Source organism: Schistocerca nitens, chromosome 2, assembly GCF_023898315.1.
Source record: "Schistocerca nitens isolate TAMUIC-IGC-003100 chromosome 2, iqSchNite1.1, whole genome shotgun sequence".
NCBI classification, from domain to species: domain Eukaryota; kingdom Metazoa; phylum Arthropoda; class Insecta; order Orthoptera; family Acrididae; genus Schistocerca; species Schistocerca nitens.
Window position 1 is genome coordinate 507,620,982 of NC_064615.1, and position 17,092 is coordinate 507,638,073.

General features: G+C 34.8%; 1 protein-coding gene across 1 annotated transcript in view; it reads left to right on the forward strand.

The window, feature by feature from the left end:
• The window catches only part of LOC126234468 (cardioacceleratory peptide receptor-like), a 311,883-nt gene that overhangs the window by 271,318 nt on the left and 23,473 nt on the right, over positions 1–17,092 (forward strand). Inside the window, exon 6 of the mRNA XM_049943159.1 lies at positions 14,512–14,673. Within this exon, the coding sequence (XP_049799116.1) occupies positions 14,512–14,673 (162 nt within the window). The remainder of the gene's footprint in view (positions 1–14,511; positions 14,674–17,092) is intronic.

Sequence of the window (17,092 nt, forward strand, 5' to 3'; positions counted from 1 at the left end):
TCCATTTATACATACTAGTTCTATAGCTATTAAAATCATCTTTTACACCACATCTAGGCATATTCATAAAATTTAAAGTATCGTCACTTAAATCACCATTTATTTCAAGATTATATGTTAACTGAAATAACATTAATGCCTCTCTAAATGCATCATCACTGACTTTACTATTTTCATTTTCTGGAATATCTAGGTAACCATAATCATTTAAATACTTTATTGCTTTAGCCTTATCATCAGCAATTATTATTTTAATTAATAATAGCAATAAAAATAACTTCATTTATATACATTTAAAAAATTCAATCTTTATATATTCATTCTCATCATTAATATAGAAATCAATAATATGATTATCAATTGTTGAAGAAAAATCCCATCCATCATAATCCTCAGATGAAGTAACTGTTTCTTTAAAATTTAGAAATATATTTTCATCATATATAATGATTTTATAAGTTGTATACAACATTTTTTCATATTTTATATAACCAATCCTAAGATTATTATGTAAATAAAAATCAATGTTGAATTCTTCAAGTTTAGATATAACATTTATTAACCTCATTTATTAATACCAAAATAAATTCAATACCAGATAAAAAAAATGGAATATGATAATTAAGTATTTGATCTGGAAACAGTCCATGAAAAAATAGAATATAATATAAAACAAACTGGATTAAGATAATTTAATAATTGTTGGTATCAAACAGTTATAAACTTAAATTAATAATAAAGATCAATATTTTAAACACTAATTTTCAACAAAAGTAAATTTCCAAGCACTTTTTCAAAATTAAATTTTATATGACATTCATAAAAATTATTATATACATCTAATAACTCAAATGAATTAAAACCATCTGATTCCAATAACTCATATTTAAAATCCTCAAATAATTCAGACATTATATCATTCTTATTAACTTTTACTTTAATATCGAAATATACTTTACCTTCTTTAATAACACAATTAGCCGAATCAATATTATAATTAGTAACATACATTTCTAATTTATCGATAACGAATTCCATTTATAGGAAATGTTATTTATAAGAATATTATTTATTTTTAATTTTTTAAATTTTTTTTGAATTTTTTTATTTTAGGTTTTAAATACTAATGTATATATATCTAAAGTACTAGAATTTTAATGATTATATATATTTATCTTATTTTATATATATGTACTTATTATAAATTGTTTATTGCTAAATATTATACTAAAATGTTTATAATTATATGTAATTTATTTTTTAATTTTTTATTTTTTGTATTTATATTTTTTATTTTTATATTTTTTATTTTTTGTACTTATATTTTTTATTTTTATATTTTTCTTTTTAATTTTTGTATTTCTAATATTTTTATTTTTTTATTTTTTTATTATTTTTATTATGTATTTATTTTTGATTATATATTTATATGTTTATTCTTCTAACATTAGTTCTACACATAGGACATGTATCGTTTTCTGTTAACCATATATCAACACATTCTTTATGAAACACATGTTTGCATTGTGTTTTCACAAATTGTCTATCGTCAGCCATTAAACATATAGAACATTCAATATCATCAGAATTTACTATTATTTCATAAGTTGACATTATTGTTTGTATGAATGAGTTAGATAGGTTTTGTCTTTCTAAAATACATTGCCAATGAACTTTATCTTGAAATTCTAATATAAATACTTCAGATAAATATTGATGAAATGATATTCTGTACCAATTTACTTTGTCTTGAAATTCTCTTATTATATCCTCTGATAATGTTTGATACATTGAAATATCATCCCAATTTAATTTATCATGAAATGTTCTTATAGCATCATCAGATAAATTTTGTCTCATTGATATCAGATACCAATTTAATTTATCTTGAAATGTTTTCATGAAATCTATGGATAAACCATAAATGGTTGAAATTTTATCCCATTCAAATTCATTAAATGGGTTTTTACTTTTAATATATTCAACAACCATATCAGCATATGTTTCATTACATTTATACACTTGATATAATTGTCTAACAGTTAATTTATTAAACAGATGATGAATCATTCTAATTAGTTGTTGTTCTCTATCATTTGGTTCATTCACTTGATTATTATTGTTATTATTATTATTATTATTAATGTTATTATTATTATTAATGAGATTTATTAATTGTTGTTTTTTCATTTTAGAATAACCTTTTAGTCCTAATTGTTTAGCTTTAGCTTTTAGTTCTTTTAGGTTTAGTAGGTTTAGGTTATCCAATTATGAGATATATTTTTTTAAGAGAAAATAGATACATCCATTTTTAAGAAATATAGTAATTGAATATTATTATATGCTATGCATAATAAGTAATTAATTGAATAAATATTAAAAGTATTAGAAAAATATTACTTCAATGATAAGTAATTAAAATATGATTTTATAATTATAATATCTTGTTCTAAAATATATTAAATGAATAATTAGTATAGTTATTAAAAGGATTATTTCATTAAATTAATAATTAATATATCTCTTAAAATAATACACATATGATAATTGAATAATTAGTATATCTATTAATAATAATAAAACATATAAATATATAATTATTATTTCTATAAAAATATATAAACCATATTATTTGAATAATTTGTATATCTATTAAAAATAAGTAACACACATCAATTCATAAATATTATTTCTATAAAAATATATAAACCATATTAATTGAATAATTATTGTATCAATAAAAATTAGTAAAGTATATTAATTTAATTCTTATTGTATCTAGTAAAATATATGTATCTGTATCTATTAAAGTGTATTATTAGACTAATTATTATGTCTAGCAAAATAAATTAATTGAATAAAAATATATATCTGTATCTAGTATAATATATTAGTTGTATAATTATTGTATTTAGTTAATTATCTGAATTGAATAAAAAAATATATAACTGTAGTACTTCAATAGATAAAAAATATATATATGTCTGTAGAAAAAAATTGTTGAATAATAATTATATCTAGTAAAATATATTAATTGATAAATATTATATTGAATAAAATAAATTAATTGGATCGAAATATATGTAGTATATACTAAAATAAATTAGTTGAACAATTATTATTTCTAAAAATATATTATTTGAATAATCTGTATGTACTAAATTATGTTAGTTGAATAAATCCTATATACAGATAAATAAATTAATTGTATAAAAATATATTTATTTAAAATTGCATATACTAAAAATTCTTAAAAAATTTTTTCCTTATAAATGGAGTTATCTACAATGAATATTAAACAACTCAAAAGATATGCTAAAAATAAGGGTATTAAAGGTTATAGTAATTTAAAGAAATCAGAATTAATAAATTTAATTACATTACAAGAATTTCCTTTTCAGGATGAATTGTTTCATCAACCTAAATCAAGACCATAACAGATACCTAATATAAACTACTTTTATAGATTTGATGATGAAATGTTTCAAGATAAAGAATCCAAACCATTGAAAGAAATATTTCCATTTTCTACTAATGTTTTTGGTAAAAAAAGAGAAAGGGAAACAGTTAGATATTATCTAGTCAATACAGCATTTAGAAGAAGATTACAAACCAGAAATTTTGTAAATAATATTAATTCAGTTGAACCTAATCATTTTTTAAATGCAGTGGAACCAAAAATTATGAAATTAATTAAAGAAAATTTAAAACTACATAATGGTTTGAAAATAAATTTTAATTTGTTTTGTGAGTACAGAATGCAAACAAATAATAAACTTCAGGAATTTGGACATCAAACACAAACCTATACTGTCATTACAGAAAAGGATTCCATTAAAAAATTTTAACAAAAATGTCTAATTTTCAAGCTAGAGGTTCAGGTTGGACACTGAACAGAGTTATTGGTTTACAATTAGGAATTAATAAATATGTCCCATTGAGAGGATCATCTTACATTGAATTACCACAAAAAATAAAACAAAAGCAAGCATGTATTAATGTAAAAAATAATGATCAAAAATGTTTTCTATGGTCTATAGCTTCTGCATTAAATCCAGTAGATAGACAGAAATGTAAGAATCCAGATAGAACAAGTAATTATAAAGAATTTGTGATACAGCTTGAAGAAAAATTACCTAATATTTCGTATCCTGTTGAAATTGATAATATTCCGAAAATTGAACCTAAACTGAATATATCTATTAATGTTTACTCATTTGATGAAAAATACCAAGTGTATCCATTAAAAATTACAAAAAGTAAGAAGGAAAAACATGTAAATTTATTATATTTTAAAAATAATGAAATCTCACATTATTGTTGGATTAAAGATTTATCTCGACTTATTTCAGCCCAAATCTCAAAACATAAAGAATCAAAACTTATTTGTGATATGTGTTTACTACATTTCAATACTAAAGAAAAATTAGATAATCATACCAAAAACTGTTTGGTTAACAAACCATTAAGAGTGGAAATGCCACAAAAAGGCTCCTATATCCATTTCAAAAATTATCAACATACACAGACAGTTCCATTTGTTATCTATGCTGATTTTGAAAGTTTACTATTGAAGATGGATAATTGTCAACCTAATCCAGAAAATTCATATACAATGAAATATCAAAAACATGAACCAAGTGGTTTCTGTTATTATATAAAATATATAAATGGACATTATAAAGATCCTGTTGTTTATAGAGGACCAAATTGTCATGAAAAATTTGTTGAATTTATCAAACAAGAAGTTGAAGAAATTGGAAGTATTTATTCTGAAATTGAAGAAATGGAATCATTAACACCTGAAGAACAATCAACTCATGATAAATCTAAAGTCTGTACATTGTGTAGGTGTCATTACTCAAAGAAAAATAATAAAGTTCGTCATCATGATCATTTAACAGGAAAATATATAAATCCATTATGTAATAATTGTAATTTACAGCTACAGCATCCAAGTTTTGTACCGATTTATTTACATAATTTATCGGGGTATGATTCTCATTTGTTTGTAAAAGAACTGGGTTATGATAATAAAGAAATAGATTTAATACCAAATAATGAAGACAGATATATTAGTTTTGGAAAAAAGACAGAAACATTGAAAATGAGATTTATTGACACATTTAGATTTATGGCTTCTTCACTTGACAAACTTTCATCAAATTTGAAAAAGGGTCAAATGAAAAACATTAGAAAATTTTTCTCAGAAGAGTTATACAATCTAGTGATTAGAAAAGGTGTTTATCCTTATGATTACATGGATTCTTGGAATAAATTTGAAGAAACACAACTTCCACAAAAAGAAGAATTTTACAATAAACTGAATGACTGTGAAATAAGTGATGAAGATTATAAACATGCCAAATTAGTTTGGGAAAAATTCAACATAAAAAATCTTGGTGAATATCATGATCTGTATCTTAAAACTGATGTATTGTTATTGGCTGATGTGTTTGAAAATTTTAGAAAAACTTGTATTAAAGCATACAGTTTAGATCCATCTTGGTATTTTACTGCTCCTGGTTTATCTTGGGATGCAATGTTAAAAATGACTAAACAACCACTTGAATTATTACATGATTATGATATGATTTTGATGGTTGAAAAAGGAATTAGAGGTGGTATATCTCAATGCTGTAAAAGATATGTTAAAGCAAATAATAAATATATGAAAGATTATGATGTTAAAAGGTATCAAATTATTTGGCATATTTAGATGCAAACAATTTATATGGCTATGCTATGAGTCAATATTTACCATATGGCGAATTTTAATGGGATGAACCAAATAATTTTGATTGTACAAAAATACGTGGAATTTCAGATACTGCTAAAATCGGATATATTTTCGAAGTAGATCTAGAATATCCAAAAGAATTACATGATTTACATAAAGATTTACCTTTAGCTCCTGAGAATAAAATTGTACCTAACACTAAAGAAAGCAAACTGTTGACTACTCTAAATGACAAGAGTAATTATGTAGTTCACTACAGAAATCTCAAACAATATTTATCTCTAGGAATGAAAATAACAAAAATACACAGAGTATTGAAATTTAACCAATCTGATTGGTTGAAAAAATATATAGATTTAAATACTCAAATGAGAATGCAATCGAAGAACGATTTCGAAAAAGATTTCTACAAACTGATGAATAATTCAGTATTTGGCAAGACAATGGAAAATATAAGAAACAGAGTAGATATAAAGTTAGTTTCAGATGGTGAAAAATGTGATAAATTAATAGCTAAACCAAACTTCAAACAAAGAACTATATTTAATGAAAATCTTGTTGCCATTCATATGAATAAAACAAAAATCGTATTTAATAAACCAATCTATGTTGGAATGAGTATACTCGATTTATCTAAAGAACTGATGTATGATTTTCACTATAGAATAATGAAACCAAAATATGGTGAAAATATTGAGTGGTGTTACCAAGATACAGATAGTTATATCTACAATATAAAAACAGATGATTTCTATGAAGACATGATATCGATGATTGACTACTTTGATACAAGTGACTATCCAACAAATAATATTTATAATATTCCACAAGTAAACAAGAAAGTTTTAGGAAAAATGAAAGATGAATGCAATGGAAAAATAATTGAAGAATTCTGTGGTTTAAGAGCAAAAATGTATGCTTATAAGGTTGGCGATAAAATAGAAAAAAAATCTAAAGGAGTTAAGAAATGTGTTGTTAAAAATAAAATAAGCTTAGAAGATTATAAAGATTGTTTGTTTAACAACAGAGAACAGTACAGAAGAATTAATATGATTCAAAGTGAAAAACATGAAATCTACAGAGTCGAAATAAACAAAAAAGCATTGAGTCCTCACGATGACAAAAGACATGTTCTGGAAAATAAAATAGATACATTACCATATGGACATTACAAATTGTAGACAAATATTTGTGTACTAAATTTCATTATTAGTCGTTTTTTATATACAGTTTTTATAGTAAATACTGGTACTTCATTATTACTTACAGAATATTGCATTTACATCCACTTTCTGTACTAATTTATCGATGTTTTTGAGACAGTGGCATTGAAGTTATCTTTGTACCGTTCGTCTTTATTAGTTGTGTTTTATATGCCGTTTTTATAGTAAATTTACTGTTTTTGTATTGTATTTCATTTTTAGGAACAAAAATATTGCATTTACCTCTATTTTCCGAGTTATTTTATCGATGTTTTTGAGATTGGGGTGGGGTGGGGCGGTGACCCCAAATACTATCTACTATAACCCTAATGTCAGCATCAGAGAAGTTGCTGCTGTACAAGGTAACGTTGACCACGTCACTGTATGGAGAGTACTAGGGGAGAACCAGCTGTTTCCGTACCATGTACAGCGTGTGCAGGCACTATGAGCAGCCGATTGGCCTCCACGGGTACACTTCTGCGAATGATTCATCCAACAATGTGTCAATCCTCATTTCAGTGCAAATGTTCTCTTTACGGATGAGGCTTCATTCCAACGTGATCAAATTGTAAATTTTCACAATCAACATGTGTGGGCTGACGAGAATCCACACGCAATTGTGCAATCACGTCATCAACACAGATTTTCTGTGAACGTTTGGGCAGGCATTGTTGGTGATGTCTTGATTGGGCCCCATGTTCTTCCACCTACGCTCAATGGAGCACGTTATCATGATCTCATACGGGATACTCTACCAGTGTTGCTAGAACATGTGCCTTTACAAGTACGACACAACATGTGATTCATGCATGGTGGAGCTCCTGCACATTTCAGTTGAAGTGTTCGTACGTTTCTCAACAACAGATTCGGTGACAGATGGATTGGTAGAGGCGGACCAATTCCATGGCCTCCACGCTCTCCTGACCTCAACCCTCTTGACTTTCATTTATAGGGGCCTTTGAAAGCTCTTGTCTACGCAACCCCGGTACCAAATGTAGAGACTCTTCGTGCTCATATTGTGGACGGCTGTGATACAATACGCCATTCTCCAGGGCTGCATCACCGCATCAGGGATTCCATGCGACGGAGGGTGGATGCATGTATCCTCGCTAACGGAGGACATTTTGAACATTTCCTGTAACAAAATGTTTGAAGTCACGCTGGTACGTTCTGTTGCTGTGTGTTTCCAATCCATGATTAATGTGATTTGAAGAGAAGTAATAAAATGAGTTCTAACATTGAAAGTAAGCGTTTCCGGACACATGTCCACTTAACATATTTTCTTTGTTTGTGTGTGAGGAATGTTTCCTGAAAGTTTGGCCTTACCTTTTTACCTCATATATATACACTCCTGGAAATGGAAAAAAGAACACATTGACACCGGTGTGTCAGACCCACCATACTTGCTCCGGACACTGCGAGAGGGCTGTACAAGCAATGATCACACGCATGTCACAGCGGACACACCAGGAACCGCGGTGTTGGCCGTCGAATGGCGCTAGCTGCGCAGCATTTGTGCACCACCGCCGTCAGTGTCAGCCAGTTTGCCGTGGCATACGGAGCTCCATCGCAGTCTTTAACACTGGTAGCATGCCGCGACAGCGTGGACGTGAACCGTATGTGCAGTTGACGGACTTTGAGCGAGGGCATATAGTGGGCATGCGGGAGGCCGGGTGGACGTACCGCCGAATTGCTCAACACGTGGGGCGTGAGGTCTCCACAGTACATCGATGTTGTCGCCAGTGGTCGGCGGAAGGTGCACGTGCCCGTCGACCTGGGACCGGACCGCAGCGACGCACGGATGCACGCCAAGACCGTAGGATCCTACGCAGTGCCGTAGGGGACCGCACCGCCACTTCCCAGCAAATTAGGGACACTGTTGCTCCTGGGGTATCGGCGAGGACCATTCGCAACCGTCTCCATGAAGCTCGGCTACGGTCCCGCACACCGTTAGGCCGTCTTCCGCTCACGCCCCAACATCGTGCAGCCCGCCTCCAGTGGTGTCGCGACAGGCGTGAATGGAGGGACGAATGGAGACGTGTCGTCTTCAGCGATGAGAGTCGCTTCTGCCTTGGTGCCAATGATGGTCGTATGCGTGTTTGGCGCCGTGCAGGTGAGCGCCACAATCAGGACTGCATACGACCGAGGCACACAGGGCCAACACCCGGCATCATGGTGTGGGGAGCGATCTCCTACACTGGCCGTACACCACTGGTGATCGTCGAGGGGACACTGAATAGTGCACGGTACATCCAAACCGTCATCGAACCCATCGTTCTACCATTCCTAGACCAGCAAGGGAACTTGCTGTTCCAACAGGACAATGCACGTCCGCATGTATCCCGTGCCACCCAACGTGCTCTAGAAGGTGTAAGTCAACTACCCTGGCCAGCAAGATCTCCGGATCTGTCCCCCATTGAGCATGTTTGGGACTGGATGAAGCGTCGTCTCATGCGGTCTGCACGTCCAGCACGAACGCTGGTCCAACTGAGGCGCCAGGTGGAAATGGCATGGCAAGCCGTTCCACAGGACTACATCCAGCATCTCTACGATCGTCTCCATGGGAGAATAGCAGCCTGCATTGCTGCGAAAGGTGGATATACACTGTACTAGTGCCGACATTGTGCATGCTCTGTTGCCTGTGTTTATGTGCCTGTAGTTCTGTCAGTGTGATCATGTGATGTATCTGACCCCAGGAATGTGTCAATAAAGTTTCCCCTTCCTGGGACAATGAATTCACGGTGTTCTTATTTCAATTTCCAGGAGTGTATATATATATATATATATATATATATATATATATATATATATAACTTTGGCTCAGAAGGTAGTAAATTATGCTGCCACAAAAGTCTTTGGTCACTTACCTAATAGCATCACATTGCCATATAGCATTTAAAAGGAAATTAAAGTAATTTCTTAATGGCAACTCCTTCTACTCATTAGATGAATATTTGGGTATAGTAAGTGGGTAATTTCCCCAACCACCAAAAAAAAATTAAAAATTTAAGTGTCATGTAATATTTTGTGTAATGTAATATCTTGTATAGACACCTTTTGTTAACCTGACACGTTCCACATCATTACGAAGTGTCGTATTCATGATCTATGGCACAAGTACTAATCTAATCTGGAAAACACACACAAACCCATGCCCGAGGAAGGACTGGAACCCCTGACGCGGGGAGCCGCACGGGCCACGACAAGGCGCCTCAGACCGCGGCTAGCCCGCGCGGCACGTGGAAAACACTGGCAAGAAGAAGAGAGTGGGTGACTGATTAGCTAATAAAACACCAGGGAGTAACTTCCGTTGTAACAGAGGGAGCAGTACGGGCTAAAATCTGTAGTACATGAGAGAGACTGAAATAGATGCAGAAAATATTTAAGGACGTAGGTTGCACAGGTTGGTACAGGAAAAGAATTCGTGGCTGGCCGTATCAAACTAGTCAGAAGACTGATGACTCAAAGAAAAAAAGTATTATTTTGCAAGATGCTTTGTACCGGGCGATCAAAAAGTCAGTATAAATTTGAAAACTTAATAAACCGCGGAATAATGTAGATAGAGAGGTAAAAATTGACACACATGCTTAGAATGACATGGGGTTTTATTAGAACAAAGAAAAAAAAAACAAAAAAAACAAAGTATTGGCAGACGCGTGAAAGATCTCTTGCGCGCGTCATTTGGTGATGATCGTGTGCTCAGCCGCCACTTTCGTCATGCTTGGTCTTCCAGGTCCCCAGACCTCAGTCCGTGCGATTATTGGGTTTGGGGTTACCTGAAGTCGCAAGTGTATCGTGATCGACCGACATCTCTAGGGATGCTGGAAGACAACATCCGACCCCAATCCCTCACCATAACTCCCGACATGCTTTACAGTGCTGTTCACAAAATTATTCCTCGACTGCAACTATTGTTGAGGAATGATGGTGGACATTTTGAGCATTTCCTGTAAAGAACATCATCTTTGCTTTGTCTTACTTTGTTATGCTAATTATTGCTATTCTGATCAGATCTGTCGGCCATTTTTGGAACGATTGTATATTTTTGGTTCTAATGAAACCCCATGTCATTCCAAGCATGTGTGTCAATTTGTACCTCTCTATCTACATTATTCCGCGATTTATTCAGTTTTCAAGTTTATACAGACGTTTTGATCAGCCGGTATATTAGTATGTTGGCATTATACAAAGGAAACGAAGCAGCACAGACAGCGCCTCCCAGCCATCTGTGATGATGAGCAGGCTGCCGTCGGCCGGCCGGTGCTTGACCCAGTTGATGACGGCACTTATAGCCGCGCGCCGCCCTGATGGCCCGCCGCCGTCGCTGAGAGATGTCTCGACGGGAGGACGTCCGACAGCCGGCGGCCCTCTGATGGATGCGCTGTCCCGTCACAGCTGTCCGGGCGCCAGTAATGCACACAGCGGCGCGCTGCGTGACCACCGCCACTGACGGCGAACTTCTGTTTACACGCGCTGCGCTGTTTACAACTCACACAGTGGCTCTCGTAAAGGTGCTGTGAGCGGTACGCCGTAATTACGTTCCGCAACTGATAAGTGGACATATCGAAAATATACTGTCGACTGTCACGATTTTCAACATTCACTCGGAACTGGCCTCGATAGTTGATCAGTAATCACGCATTCACTGACATTTTGTCATTTCTGCCCTGCATGCACACGGCTCATTTCCTCTTACGTGTCTACCGTAGTTAATTTAATTACCCCACTCAAACTGCCGTGGCTGATTGGAGAGATAGGACAGCAGCACAATCAAAATTATCTGATATTCACACATGGTATCCCTTTTATCTAAGATGCATGTAAGATAGTATATTCACTCCAAATAACTAATACCCCTCCAAAATTAACACACACCTATACATTCTTCAAAACTGAAAATCGTTGCTCATAAAATATCAAGCCAAGAAGTGAAACAGTACAATTCAGAGCTACTGGCCAATAACTCTAAAAATGTATATCATGCCAAAACTCAGAGAAACTTCCACAATGTCTTAATAGCTTTAAAACAAGTTCCCCAAATGTTAATTCCAGTGTAAAGCAACACTAGTTTCAAATCAAGAGCCGGCCGTTGTGGCCGAGCGGTTCTAGGTGCTTCAGTCTGGAGCCGCGCGACCGCTACAGTCGCAGGTTCGAATCCTGCCTCGGGCATCGATGTGTGTGATGTCCTTAGGTTAGTCAGGTTTAAGTAGTTCCAAGTTCTAGGGGACTGATGACCGCAGATGTTAAATCCCATAGTATACAGAGCCATTTTTTTTTCAAATCAAGAAGCATAAAACTTAAACGTAAAAATTCCGAAAGGTAAGCCTGTTCATTTCTATTAATAAAATACAAAACCACTCATCAGAAAATAACAAAGTTTACAAAAAATGACCTGCTGGTAGAAAGGCAATTTGGCCCGTCGAATTCACAGTACTCTTTACGTCGTACGTTTCACAAATGCTGAGCATCTCTTAACGACCAGTGGCGCTATTGACGTCCGCTTTCATTACATCACAAACAAACTACATAATATACCTTTGAATATAATACAATCCGTTTCCTAAAACAGGCATACTTCCATAAGCTAGCGGTAGAACATACGCAAGAAGAGACTGACAGTAGCGCTTTCTGCACAACTTTTAAATCTCGTGCAGAAAAGTGATAAGATCAGTCTTTTAAGGTGAAGCGCAATAATTCCAATAAATTATTATAAGGTCAAGCGAGACATGTAAAGCATGTCTAATCTCGCCTCACAAATATAAGCGAAACTTCAGCCCTAACTCAAGCCTTACGTTTACTTGACAAGCATTTCATTAGCTCCAGCATTAATCTTTCAGACTAAGAAGCACAAGTACAAGCGTACACGGTAAATGTCAGTAATACCTGACCACTACATTGCCGTAAAAGAGCCTCCGCACCCGGGCCCCATTTTTTTCCATCACCCACAGCTGAAATAGCGTGAAACTTCCTCTCGCATTACGTGGGTCATTCTGCAAGCACGTTAACCCCCGGACTGAAGACAACGCTTCGTGTCAGGCCATCCTGTAGTTTCTGTTCACAAAAACTAGCCAACCAGAGGCCAGGAAAAGCAATGTTTCCTCATAAGGACGTGCTCCGTACAGCCAACTGGAAATGACAAAACGTATTTCTCGGTCGTTCCGTCGGATAGCCCATAGACTTATCCCGTGATCACAGCGCAGCATGTCTCGCAAAGTTGAGTTTATCCCATATTCCACCAAATTACATCTTTGATGTGCCACATTACTTTGATGGAACTGTTGTCTCCAAATAAACTAACCTCATGTTTGAAATTTGACAGATCTTAGCATATGCGTGATACACCAAAACCGTTAAACCTTGCACTTTTGGACGCGTAATACGTCGATTCCTCGATATAAGCCTTAGGATGTATATATGTTGTTTGAAAATAGATTGATATTAGGAAACGGCAGTTAATACAGCTTTTTTCACTGAAAAATAATGGCAAAGCGAATAAACGATATTTATTGGTGTAGTGAAAAATACAACATAAGCTGTCTGCCTGCAGATATCCGTTTTTTTTTTTTAATTTCAAAATGTCCAGTTCCGGGTACTGTCGCCAATTTTCAGATTTTTGAACGGCCAATAAATTAAAATTGAGTTGGTACATTGTAGAACTTTCTATTGTAATTAAATTGGGAAAATTATTAAGCTTCGTAAACATTGATTATAGCCCAATTGTAATTTATTTGTTGCTTTACGGATCTAAAGGTGGGCACCACTGCCCGAAAACAAAATTGGGTCTGAGCACTACGGGACTCAACTGCTGAGGTCATCGTCCCCTAGAACTTAGAACTACTTAACCTAAGAACATCACACACATCCATGCCCGAGGCAGGATTCGAACCTACGACCGTAGCGGTCGTGCGGTCCCAGACTGTAGCGCCTAGAACCGCTCGGCCACACCGGCTGGCGCCCGAAGACGGTCATTTTGAAATAAAAACAGTTAATTTTGTAAAAATAAGGATAGCGGATAACTCTGTGACAAGTACGTCCAGATTTGATGAAGGTAGTGAAAATAGCAGCAATTGTTTTAATACCGTATTATCTGTAAAAAAAAAGTCAAGAACAGGGTCACCTGCAATTTCATCTGTAATTTATAGGCTACCGGTTTCAGCGTTACAATATGCCATCATTAGGCTCTCTGTACCACATAGCAGCTGCATTTCCTCAGTGACAACAGTACGTATGTCACATGTGAAAATAACCGGACTTCGTGCCAGCTTCCGTTCACATTGCGTTTGCACACAACCTGGAGCTTGGGGGACGTCTAGTTATTGTCACATAATACATTCAGCCGTATCTGGTGTAGAAATCCTGACGTTGACGTATTGTATCGCTGAAACCGGTAGACAATACACTGGAGTTGAAATTACAGTTTACGGTGGTCTTAACATTTCTTACAGGCATATCAGCTGTTGTCCCATCACTTAATAAAGCACGGACGGATGCATCCCAGTTACACTGTATTATTTGTTCTCTGTGTCAGCTGCGCAACATTACAGTACAGCACGTGTTGTGTCCCTGCAGGAAGCTGCCGACCGCACCAGCTGCTGCACCAGCACAGCCACAGCCGGCTGTCGTCGGGGAAGTCCCGCGATGACGAGGCGGACGGCCGGCGCGCCAGCTCGCGCGGCATCATCCCCAAGGCCAAGGTCAAGACCGTCAAGATGACCTTCGTCATCGTCTTCAGTAAGTCCTAGGAGTCAGCATCGCTGCGCTCCACGTCACCTTGCAATGCTCCTCAGTGACTCACAGTTCTTCTTTTACTGTACCTCTCTATTTGTCAGAACATCATTTTGTCTCCATGAGATAAATTCTGGATATTAGAGTAGACTGAAAACATACATTAATGAAGAATTGAAGAGAAAAGTAGTGTGCACATTAAATATATCCTTGATGCAGATGCAGTCGGCAAGGAAATCCTACTTCCTTTCGGAATTAAAATATTACACACCTAAGTGCCCCAACGACGTATCACGTCAATGTTTACTGACAAAAGAACGATCATATGGGATGTAAAATAAAATTTGTTACTGGACTAAAGATTTGTTGGTACGGAGAACGCGACGTGTTATTTTAAATGGAGAATCAACGAAATAAGCAGAAGTAATCTGCGGCTTGCTCCCATATGCTTATACTGGGACCCTTTCTCTTCATTTTCTAGATTAATGTCTGACAGACAATGTTAAAATAACCTCAGATTCTTTTTACATGACGCAGATAGCTATCTGAAAAACTCTGCTCGAATATTAACTCAGATCTACGCAAGAACTCAATGTGTTGCAAAAATTAGCAGTTTTCTTTAAATGTACAGACGAAAGAAATCTCTTACTATGGGGGAGGAACTATATAAGCTGCAACTACGTGTATTGATTCAATGCAAGGGTTGCCAGATGCCTGAGCATCACTGTTGAAAACAAAACAAACAGCCACTGCTGACGATCCACAGCTGTAAGAAATACTTCGAAATAGTTCTCTGACTGAGAATTCCTTGAAATCAGCTGTGTTAAGTATAGATTTAGTACCCATCGCGCCAGGTACGTCTCCCAGTCCGCCACAAATTTTCATATTTCGCTATTAGGTAATAAAAACTAAATAAAGGAATATATTCCATGGCTTGCAGGCTGATTTGAAGCTATTTCCCCTTGAAACGAAAATTTGCGTCATGCAATTGTCATAAGAAATTATGAACCTCACAGATAAGTATGGCAGATGGACTTGGTTAATTTATATTCAAGTCACATAGGGTTAACTAGGTACCAAAATGATATCAAAAGCAATTCGATTGCTTCACATTTATTTCACAAAGGTTTACACACATCGGAAAAACTAAACACGACGAATGTCTTCGTTCGAAATAAGAAGAAACTCATGAGGTATCAAATTGTCTGTTACAAGTAATAGACATTGCTTGTCAGTACATGGCAGCGTTCATAATTCGATTGTTGCGCTGTATAAGGTCTAAGGCACAACAGGTCCTCAAAATAACGATGTTATTTTCCACAGAAGCAGAAGTAATCTGAGGCTTGCCCCCATGTGCTTATACCGGAACCCTCATTTTCTAGATAAATGTCTAGCAGACAATGTTATCAGTGACCTCAGATTCTTTTTACATGAGACGAATACCTATCTGAAAAAATCTGCTCAAATACGAGTTAACTCAGATCTGCGCAAAAACTCAATGTGTTGCAAAAATCAGCAGTTTTCTTTATATGTACAGATGAAACAAATCTCTCTCTATCTCTTTCTCTCTCTCTCTCTCTCTCTCTCTCTCTCACACACACACACACACACACACACACGAGCGCGCGCGCGCGCGCGAAAGTTTAATTAATCCCATTGTTTAGACCTACTCTTAATGCAAGACACAATGCACTCTCAAATATATCCATATCAAAATTTCTCTGTCATGCTCGACAAGTGTTGTAATGGTATCGCCACATCTAAAATGCTCAAAGTGTGTAGTCATTTCGATCTGAGGGTAATTATTGATTGTTAATAGTAAGAACTATCATTCCTTCACGATTTTGTGAGTTTTCCAGTAATTTTTCACTTGAGTAAGCAACAATTTAGAGGGGGAAGAAGATAATCTATCATGTTCTATACTAGAAGAATATAATTGATGGTATTGATTGGCAATTATTGCTTTTCATTACAAATAATTGGGGCTAGTCGACGTTACGGCTTTCAAATATATTTACCAATTGTAACCATGGTGCCAAGGCTCTATAAATGTTTCACAAACAGTATTTCCTGTAAAAAGCTACTGAATAGTATACACATGTAATAAAAATATTCGATGTAGAAATATAACACTAATACACATAGCATAGCCAAAAGAGAAACACTGAGCTAATGCCATTCTAGGAAGGAGGAAGAAGGTGTTTTAACGATTTTATTGCTATGTACCACTTAAGTATGATACTTTCGAAATAAGGAAATAGAAATTTTCCAATGATTACATACATCTAAATGCGACCAAGTATAGTGCTGGCAGAAGACAAAGGTGAAACACCACCAAAGATAATGGTGCAAGACAGAAACAGAAGATCTATAGTTTGAAAATAAAATCTTTTCCACCACAATCAAATTATCATTAATAGAGTAC